Raw genomic sequence first — 13249 nt, forward strand, 5'->3', positions numbered from 1 at the left:
ATTATATTGCACCCATTGCATCCCATAGAAACTAATCAAAAATGTCAATTAATTAAATGATGGAATTGAATCAAACGATGTTGGGTTTCATTAAGTTACATATAAGTGCCAATTAAGTGTAATGAGAAGAAGAAAAAAAGAAAAGAAAGAAGAAGTGGTCACTAAGGGTAAACCGATGACGGAGAGATACACAGTTTATAAAACTGAAAAAGGTTTATTGATTTGTACTCTGTGTACACTCAGAGCAGCATAATACATATAGGTAGTAAACGAGAGTAACGACTAATACACAAGACAGACATAATACAAAGACGTTGTTTTGGACTGCAAACATTAATTAACAACCGCTTCAAAGTACAATGGTCTGGTACATGTTACAAAAAAGGCTATTCTAGTCTGTCATTTCCCAAAAAAATAATTGTTTTTATGGCTATTTATTCCCACTTGCTTTTAGATTATGTTCACTGCATTTGTTATTCAAAGGGAAAACTTGCCATTAGATGCAAAGGGAACTGATATGTAAAGCATTACAAATGGCATCAGAAAACATTGGCGAAAAAACGTAAATGCACTCAGTCATTGCACTGCCACCCATTGCATAATTCAAATTAGATAAGATTAATTAACATTAACAATAACACTTATTCCTGTACACAATGCCCAACTGAAAGATATATCCATTGTTAGAATCTGCACATATTTACTGTACATAATTGTCACATTAAAAAGACTCATAAAGACATAAATAAAACACTTGAGACATAATGAAATCCAATAAAAAAAACACTTACGTAACACTGAAGACAAACACTTACAGTAACTCATCCATCTTCACTGCTGATGCCTCAACCCCAGGCGGTTCTTTGTGAAGAATAATTGCATAATGCAATATCCTGAATGTGTCAATCTGTCAGGGATATCAAAGCTTGATTTATGCAAATGTGAATGATTTATGCAAAAAGAGTTCCACACTGATGTCATAGTCTGGCCCTTAGGAGATAATTTGCCCATTTTACAAAAGGTTCAGTCTCTGAATGTCAAGAGATCTAAGGGGAAATAAGGATCCCTTAAGGCCAATGCACACGGCGTGCGATTTTTGTTGCACCACAACATTCGATTTTGAAGTTTGAATCGAAGTCTATGAGAAAATCTCATCCCAATGCACACGGCCCCGATTTTAATCGCACCGCGAAAATTCGATTCCATTCGTTTTTAATGGGACAAAGCACACGGCGTGCGAGTTTTGTCGCACTGTCAAATTTTGCACATTTTGTAAAAGTTTGTGGTGCGACGGATTATTGCATCACAATGGGACAATTGGGAAAACTTCAACTGGTCTATCTAAATTAATTGAGTCACTCATAACGGGGAGAGAGACTGGAGCATACCTTTTTATATAGTTATAGTTTAGCAAAAAAGCTTGCTATCATTACATAAAAGCATATCAACGTTAACGTTGCTACTCACCCATTTTCGTTTGTCTCCTTTCGTTGATGACTGTCTCCGTCCTCCGAATCTATGTCTGCCTGATCAACGCCCATAATAATAAAGTGGCTTTTATAATACACCTTTCTGGCTGTGTGTTTTGTGCGCTCCCTCTCCTGACATTTTACCAATACCCCTAAATCAGGGGACCCACATATTTTATCACAATATGTCCAGTTGTATCTTGTAGAAATTGTGGAAGCAAGGCAAGCCATATTGGTAGAGCCTATTGTAATCAGCCTGCCTGGTCCGACTACGTAACAATAAAGTAACAATTGAGAATGGAATGTTGTGGTGCAACAAAATCTCGCACGCCGTGTGCATTGGGATGAGATTTTTTATGATTTTCTCATAGACTTCAATGGTGTGAGTTGAAAATGGAATTTTGCGGTGCAACAAAATTGCATCGCACACCGTGTGCATTGCAATCGAATGTTGTCGTGCAACAAAAATCACACGCTGTGTGCATTGGCCTTTAGTCTCAGCAGTAGCTAATGAGAGTTAACCATTTAATAAACACTTAACATGCAGGATGTCGTGACGTTAGAATTATAATATTCTATCTCCATTTTTGTCAAAATGTAGTTTCTTACATAATCTGATCCATTAGGTGTTTATTAATGCCTGTGTGGTATTATTTTTAAAATGTTGACATGTATGACATTTTTGAGTTATTCATTCATAAAATACAAAGGTTCCATCTCAACAAAACATCATGGAATGTAAAAACTTTGACGCTCAATATCTCTGAACTACCCTAAATGGAGATAGAACCTTATAATTCTAAGCTCACGATATGGTGATGGTGATAAAGAAGTGTTAGGAAACTGTTTAAGCGGCAAAGGTGAATCTCGCATGCCAGACTTGCAAAAAAAGATAACACGCCTGGCCTGGCAAGACTAGTCAAATGAACAGCCTAAGCGAAAGGCTGAAGAAGCACAGCGTTTACAGACTAGCGAACATGACCCGCTAAGGTGCCTCAGTAAACAAGCCTTTAGCCCCAAAACATCTAAGTTAGATATTGAAATATCATGGCAATATTGGGGACGAGATACTGTAACAGTAAGGTGCCATTCTCCAAGTTTTTCACAATAGGAAAATATATATTATCTCTGTGAATTTAGCATGAGAAAAAATTGCATAACATTACAGTACGACATTGACGGTTGCTCTAGAGATTCTCCTGAGTTATTGTGAAAAGCGGGTTGCACCTCGAAAACATTCCATGGCACTTTGGCCAGCCTTACGCCTGGTACACACATAAAGATTTTCTAAATCTTAACAGATTTTTTTTTATCTGAGAGAGACACCCCACACATGAAGATAAAAAATCATGGATTGAACAGTTTTGATCGTATTGTGTGTGGTGTGCTCCGATATACGACCACATGCATAAAGATCTGTCCTCCCACAGTCTGGAGTCTCGTTCCCCAAGCCAGAAATCCAGCGTGATCAGGGTAGTAGTACCCTGACTGACCTGTAGAGGCAGCCATGTGCGACAGGGCAAATAAAGTGGCGAAGAACAAAAAGAAGAAGACGCGTCAGTCAGCTCGCTTCTTGATTGGCTACATTCCATTCCACGTCACAATCGGACTCGGGAGTCACCCAGACACAAGAGGACTTTTAATCGTAAATATTGAACACATTTAATATTTACGATCGTCGGCCCCGACCATTTTCCGAGCAGATTGTCGGGAGAAATTGACTCTTAACACACCTCACACCACAGGATAATCTTGTAGGATAATCTTGAGAGCCATCCGATAATAGGGCGTTTGCTGTCCTTGGTCGGAAGGGGGGAAATCGGGCCGAAATCGGGCCAGATTATCTTTATGTGTGTACCAGGCTTAAGTCTTGCTCATTCAACAGCAGCATTAAAATGGTAAATGACATGTAAGTAACGTAAGTAAAGCTATTAAAACAAGTCCTGATAATGACCTCTTCTTTTCCTGAGGATACATTTCTGATGACTAAAGTTTTTTATCGCTAACGATCATTGATGAATGCTCTGAACTTCAGGAGGGGTTTCGAATGAGTATGGATCAGTTAATGCAAACGTGGATTTAGATCGACACAATCGAGCGACCGTCTCCTCAGTCGGCTCTTCATGAAGGTGTCCATCTCAGGCGGATGATGATGATGATGATGATGATGATGATGATGACACTGCAGACTGCCTACCAGATACAACATGACACCACACATGATTTGCCTCCTAATTTGAGTCCTTCTGAAGCCTCGGAGAGTACACTCCTGTGTGTCTCTGGTCTGGTCCGTCTCAGAGCTTGGTTTCAGTTCCTCGAGGTATAAGCATGGGGAAGGAGCCTCGGATCTTTGCAACCTCCACGGCACAGAGAAGGCCAAAAACCTTGTTGTACCACTCAGGTGATCTGCCCCTGGAGATGACAAAAGCATGGAAGATATCGTGAATAACATTTGGCAACATTTCATTTGAGAGTTTAAAAGACATTCTGGTTCAAAGCACCATGCCATGCCATTTAGAAGTAACATGTTTGTCATTTAGAAGTAATCGCCTTGACTCGAATGAGTCAACATTAACATGTACTTGACAAAATGAAATGAAATCAGAATCAGGATCAGAATCACTGTACTGTACAAGTACACAAGAGTAAACATAGGTTCCTCAACATTGACATTGCAGCATTCAAATACGAAACCCACACACTCAATAATAAGTAACCTAGCAAGTAAAATAAGTAATAAACTAATAAAGTGATGGTTTTGCAGTGGCTTCAATAGTGCAAAAACCCTGTGCAAGCTACGATGATATCAAATGCAACATAACTCAATAGAGTACGGTAGTAAGTTAGTCCAGTGATATACAAGTAGTATGCATGGGGTACCTGAGGTCGGCTCTGCAGTAGTGTGTGAGCCGAGATCGGCCCGACCCGGAAGGCTCGATCAGGAAGCGTGAGGTGAGCAGCACCGCCCGAAGGCCGGCTTCCAGGTGAACGTTGTCGTGGTCCACCGAGGACGACACCAACAGACACTGCCCGCGAGGAAGGTCGTTACACCACCTCCTGCAGACAGGAAAGCAAAACAATCAGGGTCATTACTACTTGTTGACATGAGTGTGCTCTCCAGTCATCCCTATCCCAGTGTGAGTGGGGCATAATTGATTGATTGACACCAGTTGTGTGACATGAATGATTGAGCCAGCTGATCCTGTGACCATTCCCACAATAAAAGTTGCTTCCTTGATAACATGAATCCTGTCTGACAGCGTATGATTCCTCCGTTCACAGTGTGTAGTCCGATTGTTATGGTTTTAGCCAATACGCCAACATTTAACAGGTTATGGGCCCAGAGTGCTACCATGGTGAGACAATCGGAAAGAAGTTTGCGTTGGTCTCGACTAGTGCTTGACGGAGATGAGGAAAGGTACGAACTGTGGGAAACAAAGTTCATGGGCCATCTCCGGCTACAGAAACTGAAAGACACTCTCAAAACAGACCTTCCCTTAACAGCATCGGCTCAGGAGTTGAGAGAAGATGAGGAGAAAAATGCAGAGATTTACGCAGAGCTCATTCAGTTTGTAGATGACAAAAGTTTGTCGCTCGTAATGCGAGACACACCAGATGACGGACGAAAAGCCCTAGAGATATTGCGAAATTATTATGCGGGTTCAGGGAAGCCAAGGGTTATAAGTCTCTATACAGAGTTGACCACACTGCAAAAGTCTAACAGTGAAACAGTGACCGACTATATAATTTGTGCAGAAAGGGCAATAACTGCAGTGTTTCCTCCAGGATTTTTCACATTAGTGGCGGAGCGGTTATCTTTCGCGCGCACAGCGCGAACGGCGTCGGAGGACAATGTTATGCGAGCCCAAGCCCTGTCTGACCGGGGTGCCCAGAATGCCCAAAGCGCACGTAGCCAGAGCGCACAGTGAACAGACATTGTGTGCTACAAATGTGGCCAAAAGGGACATATCAAAAGGACCTGTCGACGCAAGGTGTGGTGTAACCACTGTAGGAGCTCCACACATCAAGGAGCCGCCTGCAAAAGGAGACCGGACCAGGACGATGCGCGAGGGGTGTCCGAGCAAGTGAGTGGTCATGACAACACATACGCGTTTCTGGCTAAAGACAAGCCAGGACGCAGTGTTACGAGGGGCCTGATGGTGGACACCGGTGCGACTGCACATATTATCACCGACCTGGCCAGGTTCAAGGTGTTCGATGACGGTTTCCAGGCCGAGACGCACTGCGTGGAGCTGGCGGATGGCACGAGGAGCAAAGGGGTCGCAGAGCGCAGAGGAGATGCGGAGGTGTGCTTGATGGACAGCCGAGGGAGGCGACTGACTACAACACTGCGAGGGGCGCTGTACATCCCCTCATTCCCCCAGGATATCTTCTCTGTGAGAGCAGCCACAGATACTGGGGCAACTGTGATCTTCAGAACAGGAGAAGACGTCCTACAGCACAGAGACGGTACTGCATTTCACATCCATGAGCATAATAGGCTATATTATTTGCCCACAGTGGATGACCAATGTGATCAAAGTAAGAGCTGTTTTGATCTAAAGACATGGCATGAAATTCTAGGACATTGTAATTTTGAGGATGTTCAGAAACTCCAGAATGTTGTTGATGGCATGTCAATTAAGGGAAAAATGTATAAGTCTAACCTGAACTGTGAAGTGTGTACTCGGGGAAAGTTTGTACAGAGCTTCAACAGGAAGCCTGATAGAAGGGCCAAACATGCTCTAGAGTTGGTGCACACAGACCTAGCGGGTCCAATTGACCCAGTGTCCATAGATGGACATAGATTTGCACTTTCTTTCACAGATGACTATACTAGTACTGTGTTTTTCTACTTTCTTAAGCACAATAGTGATACTGTACAAGCGACAGAGCAGTTCAGAGCTGACAATACGCAATAGCCAACATTTAACACTACTTCATTACTTGGGGCGGCTGTGGCGCAGGAGGTAGAGTCACCGTCTAATGATCACAAGGTTGGCAGATCGGCGGTTCAAGCCCCGGCTGGCCACATGTCGAAGTGTCCTTGAGCAAGACACTGTACCCCAAAGTTGCTCCCAGTGAGCGGGCCGGCCGGCACCTTGCATGGCAGCTTGCCGCCATTGGTGTGTGAATCTGTGTGTGAATGGGTGAATGAGAGGCTCTTGTAAAGCGCTTTGGAGCAGCAAAAAATAATATATAAGTGCAGTCCATTTACCATTTACTACTGTCCCGAAACATCGATTCAATAAACCGATAGAAATCTTCCGATGAACTTGGTAAACACATTGACAATCCCCCCCCACAGGGGAAATAGCAGTCATCATAACCCCACCTCTTCAAGCTCGCCTTCACCAGTTAACCCTCTCCCCCTCCCCTTCCCATGTGTCCCCAGCACTACCTTAATTAGGCCCCTATACTTTATTTTATTTATTTTGGGTTTCTTTTTATTATTACTACTCGATCTTTTCAGTTTGTAAAGCGTCTTTGAGTGTCTAGAAAAGCGCTATATAAGTCTAACTATTATCTAAATAATATAGTCTATTATTATTATTATAATTATAATTATTATAACTGTCACAGCTCTTAGCTCGCCGCCTCTCACTGTCCCAACGAGGGCCTTGGATTGGACAGAAACCCTGAGGCTAGTGCAGATTGGGCCAGTTAAAACATCAGTGCTGCTCGTACCTCAACACGACAAAGTCCCTGCGAGGATGGGGGGCCATACTGTCCGTCACGTAGTGGAAGACCTCGGTGTTGTTCTCCAAGGCCTCGATCACGCGGCTGTGGAGGAGGTCGTCGTCCCACAAGTGCCGCTCGCGTAGGATCCTGTGCAGAACCGTCTGAGGCGAGGCCTCCACCTCCGCGGTGACCTTCCAAAGGCGGATGGGGTGTCCGTCCCCCACCTGCAGAGATCGGACCGTGAGTATACGTGACGTTAGAATTATAAGGTTCTATCTCCATTTTTGGTAAAAATTGTGTTTTTTACATAATCTGATCCATTAGGTGTTTATTAATGCCTGTGTGGTGTTATTTTTTAAATGTTGACATTTTTTAGTTAGTAATTAATAAAATACAAAGGTTCCATCTCACAAAACATAATGGAATGTAAAAACTTTGAAGCTCAATATCTCTGAACTACCCTAAACGGAGTTACTACAATAAAGCTCCACAATTTTCTGCAACATTAAATATTGCCAAAATAGGCAAAATAGGCTGGAATGGTTAGCTTTTGAACATTTGTGATTGACGTGTTTGTTTTGTGGCATGTTTTTAGTTGTTGGTGCTGACCAGAACAAGGCGAATGTCAACCACAGTACGTGGACAATACAGGCTATCTATCCATCTATCTATCCATCCATCAATCCATCTATTTATCTATCTTACATACCAGAAGAAATAGTGAGGGGATAATATGCTAATATGCTAAATGTTTTAGCATATTATTAGTAGTGGTGGTCTAGTGGATAGTGAGATGGACTTGTGATCGGAAGGTTGTGAGTTCAAATCCTGCCTGAAACCACACCACTACTAGTGTGCCCTTGAGTAAGGCACTTAGCCCTCAGTTACTCCAGGGGGAATGTCCCTGTAATTCGTAATTGTAAATGCTTAATGGCAAAATTAATAAAACATTTAGGAGCATTTGAACCTTCTTGTAGGATAGCTCTGTGCTCTCCGGGCCTGGGGCACTGTGCCATCCTTTGCTCTTCTCCGTGGGTTCCTTCAGTAGACACTGGATGTTGTCGTCCAGGTAGGCCCGATAATCCACAGGCTCGCCTTTCAAGTTCAGCCCCAGAGCGTGGAGGGGGAGCGGCTGTGCGTCTGCTGCTACATAGGAGTTCCGCGACTGCAGCATCATCTCATGTGGGATCTGTTGCGCCAAATAAGAGGGTGCAATACATTTATTTTTAGACTAAATTACAGAGACACATATCGAGTGGGAGACAGACATATTTATCTTATTCCACTGTGACGATAGATCAAGCGATACAGATGTCATCACATTTTTTACACATTCACCCTATGAGCTTTAAGAAACGTTTAGGGAATTGCTTTCAGAAATGAACATCTGAAAACACCTGTATACCTGTCTAGAAGACATTTTACATTTACATTTACATTTTTGGCATTTAGCAGACGCCTTATTCCAAAGCGACTTACAATCGATACATTTGACTAAGCAAGTGAATCATCAATTCACCAGTTGTAGCAGGAAGAGTAATCTAGCTCAGGCCAGGGGCCATAGGCAGTCGTCGTGATAGAAGAAAAAAGTAAAAATATTTTATTTTAATTTTTTTATAGACACTGGAGAAACAGTACAAGGGGAGTAGATGTCTTAGGAGACACAGTATAAGACCCAAAAATCAACCCCTAGACAACCTCGAGGTCTCAGGCGGAGCTACCCATATCGCTAGCATGATTCCAAATACCCCATCATACATATCATTCGATATTATTTATCTCAAGTACTTTATGCATGTACTTAAGATATTTTACCTGGAATAGTTTCTTGCACTCCACAATCATGTGACTGAGGCCTTGAGTCGCAGCCATGTTCTCACTCAGGTCCTTGTGGTCCGGTTTGCTCCCTGCTCCTCTTCTGCTAATCAGTCTGAAAGGGTGAAACACACAACATCACACAATCATCCTCTCCAACTTTGACATCAACCCTAATACAGTTTGAGTAGCATGGAGAAATGAGAAACAGTCAAATGTAAACAGTCAAAATCCCAACACTGTCAGTCACAGCTTGGTTTGGGTCTCTGTGTTTCACGATAAATCCATAGAGTGACAAACAGAAGGGAGAGCCAAGGCGACTAAGCTGCCGAACATAGGCGCGGCCATCTTGCTCTCGTCATAGAATGGAGGAACAGAGAGGAAACAGTTTAACACGAGACATGGTAGCAGGGGGGGGGGGGGGGGCGGCGGCGAAGGCGGGTAGAAGAGAGTACACCAGAGGGAATTCTGGGCCTCGTCCACAATCACCCAGAACAAATGGCCTTTCCACAAAGCTTCGTAGCTAAAGCAGTCCTTTATTCCCTCTCCTCTCCTAGACCAGGCGAAGGTCTTTCTTTAGCTCATTTCTTTCATTCACGCACAAAAGATTGACCTGCAAAACAGTCCGTTTTACAGTTGGAACTCTCTCTGGATTTACGTCTGGCTTGCCGTGAGAAATCAACTTCACTTAAGCTACAAACAAAGCTTTCGGGGAACTGACCGCTAATAGCTTAGGAAGGTCACATGGTTTCACACGGCGCTGTAAGAGCAAGCGAATGCCGAAAACAGATCCGTACAACGTACAACTTCTGGCCTACCTGGGGGAAGTGCCCTCCTTCTTGGAGACGTTGAGGTGGAGGATGGAAGGGGCCAGACACACCGCCAGGTTCCCAGCAGTCATCTGGTTCTCCTCGGCCGAGGCGATGTCACTGAGGAAGTAGAGCAGCGTCTGCAGGACCTCGCGGTTCTCGTCGGGCAGCAGGATGACCGCCGCCTGGGCCGCCTGGAGACGCTGGTCCTTTGGAACACCTGGGGGGGTCAGGATGGAATCCCAAATAAGACACTTTGAATGGAGCTGACAGATCGTTAGGCTCATAGCATAATTCCTATTTCGGCCAAAGTCATATTTTGGCCAAATTGAGATATCTGCCTAGGATAACTCCTAACACTGCTGATTCACTGACATCAATGTCACTCCCCTCTCTGGAGGAGCTGTACAAAACACGCTGTCTCAGGAGGGCCTCCAAGATCTCCAAGGACCCGACCCACCCTGGGCACGAACACTTTGTCAAGCTGCCCTCGAACAGGAGGTACAGGACCCCGGCCGCAAAGACAAACAGACTGAAGAACAGCTTCTACCACAGGGCCGTCAAGGCCCTGAACACAGAAAAGGCCTAAGTTCTGGGCCCAGGACAGTCCGGACGGATTGTATGGCAGCTAGTGCTGAGGCACAAACATGTACATTTTCAAGCCTGCAAACTGTGACACTTTAAAATAATGTGAAAAAATACTTTTTGTGCAATATGACAACCCTAGTTGACTATCTGTGCAGTATAGTACAGTGGATTGTGTACATAGCCTTTATTGATGTAAACCAGCTCCTTACCTTCTTGTGATTTTATGCATCTATGCTCTTTCTAAAATGTGTTTTCTTTTTCCTTTCCTAAACACCAGGGGAGCCACCCCTCCTAAATTTCGTTGTTTGGTACCTGTACTGTAGCAATGACAAATAAAGTCCATTCCATTCCATTCCATTCCATTCCATTCCAATGATTAAAAACAAAAAGGGGACAACATAAACAGAACATAAACAGGAACAATAAGAAGGCTAAAGGTGACTGCCGGCCTGTCTAAACAGATGGGTCTTTAATTGCCTCTTAAAGATTAGTTCTGGCTCTCAGGTCAGGGGTCTGGACATAATGACAGGTATGTTTGTATGGATATAGACTTTGGGATATTTGCTGAGGTCAACAATGATGGAGAGTAAGTGGATCCTCTCAAAACTGGGACAAGTGATGCCGTAACAGGTTTTAATTAAGTCGTACGCTGCACCGAGCATATTTCAAGCCCTCTCATGAAATGACAGTGTCGCATCAGAGCTAGAGGAAACACACATCATTATAATACAGTACCTCTCAATAAGATGAATGACGCCTCAGAGGACACTACCAGTGTGTGATTTACATTGATATATTTTATGCCAAGAGGCAATTTGAAGAATTATGCACAGGGATACACAGCCTATCTGTAGGAAAGTATTCAAGTAGTTTTTTATTTTATTTTTCAGATGTTTTTAATAGATTTTTTTACACAACTACCGCAACTGTGCTTGACATGACATTGTACTGTTGTATGTTGTTTGTGTCTGAATGGGGAGTCAAGCTACAAATCAATTGCCCCCAGTGGGATCAATACAGTTGTCTGAATCAGAATCTGAATCTGAAAGGGTGTATTGTGGCGGCTGTGGCGCAGGAGGTAGAGCCGGCGTCTAATGATCACAAGGTTGGCAGATCAGCGGTTCAAGCCCCAGCTGGCCACATGTCAAAGTGTCCTTGGGCATGACACTTAACCCCAAATTTCTCCCAGTGAGCGGGCCGGTGCCTTGCATGGCAGCTTGCCGCCATTGGTGTGTGAATGTGTGTGTGAACGGGTGAATGAGAGGCCGTCGTAAAGTGCTTTGGAATAAGGCACTATGTATAAGTCAGTCCATTTAACACTGGAGCCACTCACACTGGTAGATCTGCAGGAAGGTCTCTGTGAGCTTGGTGGTGAGGACGGGCTCGGGCAAGTCTCTGAAGTACTGTTTCAGCAGGTCGGCCACGTCGTACGCTGATTGGCCCTGGTAGCTCACATGGTCCGGGGAATTTTCATTCAGCTGCCGTAGGGTGTGGATCCGAGACTTCACCCCGGACTTCCGGAAGATGCCAACCTAGACAAGGAGAGAGGAGAGGAAGAACAGCGTCGTTGGTGTACTGGGCATGACATTCCTAACATATTTGGTTTGTTACCTGATACCTCAAGCACATGACATCACTACGTTTGGTACAGTATACACGTTTTGTTACATACAAATAGAAACAGCTGAAAACAGACAGTGGTCAGTGTTCAAAACGTTCAGTATTTACTATGGTAACTAAGCGAGATAGAGCCGTTACTTGTACGCTGCCTTCTTGACTATAAGGCTGACTATGGATATAGACTTTTGGATATTTGGTGAGTCATTCTAAACTTAAGCTCACAGTCACAGTCACAGTCGAATTATGGCTAGTGCCTTATTGTCTACAAATTGTAAGATACTGCTAATTTGTCACACATGTCCTCAGTCCTGTACTACTGCCACTTTTTAAATTATTTTGAAATATGCCTATTGCCTTATTGTCTTATGCTGCAATGTCAGGAACCGAAGCCTAAGAATTTTACTCTCTTACACTTGTGTAACAATAAACAACAATAAACAATAAACATGAAACTTGAAACTAGAAAATGTACATCTCAATGATACTTAAATAAAGGAATCATTCAAATGAAAGTGGTAAGGTGTTGCTACCTGTCCGAGACATTGGCTGCGGAGGTATCGCATGGCCTGCTGGATGCTCTGTGGCAGTGGCTGCCCACTCCTCTGGACGTTGACGATCGGTGGGACACCGAAAACCTGCTTGTCTCTGTAGTCAGGGACCTTACTCCTCTTCATGAACTTAGGAATAGACCTGTCAAAACAGAGGAAAAACTCAATGTTTTATATTCATTTACCGTATATAGCATTGATCAATTATATCTTCTGACTACTTCTACTACTACCACTTCTGACTTCTGATTATATTATCTGACTACAGCATGTCAGATTAAATGAGTCTAATGCATAATGTCTATGATGTGTGGGTGTAAAGGTAAATCACTAAGCTACGTAGAAAATATCTTTTTTTGGTTCAGGAATAAAAACTTTTGGTGAGGTACGAGTCGACTGATGGCTGAGAATAGCTTCTTTGTGTAAATAAATGATTCATTCCAGAATGAGTCAGACACGTGAGGAAGCCCGGAATAGACAAATTCCCGGAAGAGACAAATTCTACTTCGTTGACAGCCTCCTTTATTATGCATTATGTTTTTTTATGTTCCATCAAAATCCATTAGATGTGCAATTTCGCTCAGCCATGGTTGTTCTAGGAAATGATGAATTGTAAAAACATAAAAAAAATAAAAAAAATCTCAATCAAAAGAACATTGTCCTGACCAATAAATATAACACTTGCTCTGGACAAATTCCTATGCCAATCAAAAGCACA

The 13249-nt window shown here is 43.3% G+C and overlaps 1 protein-coding gene across 1 annotated transcript in view; it reads right to left on the reverse strand.

Moving 5' to 3' along the window:
* Positions 1-2326: 2326 nt before the first annotated feature.
* Positions 2327-13249, reverse strand: part of stard8 (StAR related lipid transfer domain containing 8) — a gene marked incomplete at its 5' end in the record, with an annotated part of 36978 nt that continues 26055 nt past the window's right edge. The window contains 8 exons of the mRNA XM_080530375.1: positions 2327-3881; positions 4350-4526; positions 7158-7375; positions 8119-8340; positions 8967-9081; positions 9785-9995; positions 11697-11895; positions 12514-12673. Coding sequence (XP_080386501.1) covers positions 3764-3881; positions 4350-4526; positions 7158-7375; positions 8119-8340; positions 8967-9081; positions 9785-9995; positions 11697-11895; positions 12514-12673 — 1420 coding nt within the window. The 3' untranslated portion in view covers positions 2327-3763. The remainder of the gene's footprint in view (positions 3882-4349; positions 4527-7157; positions 7376-8118; positions 8341-8966; positions 9082-9784; positions 9996-11696; positions 11896-12513; positions 12674-13249) is intronic.

This window comes from Nansenia antarctica (genome assembly GCF_963989245.1).
Source record: "Nansenia antarctica genome assembly, chromosome: 4".
NCBI lineage: Eukaryota > Metazoa > Chordata > Actinopteri > Argentiniformes > Microstomatidae > Nansenia > Nansenia antarctica.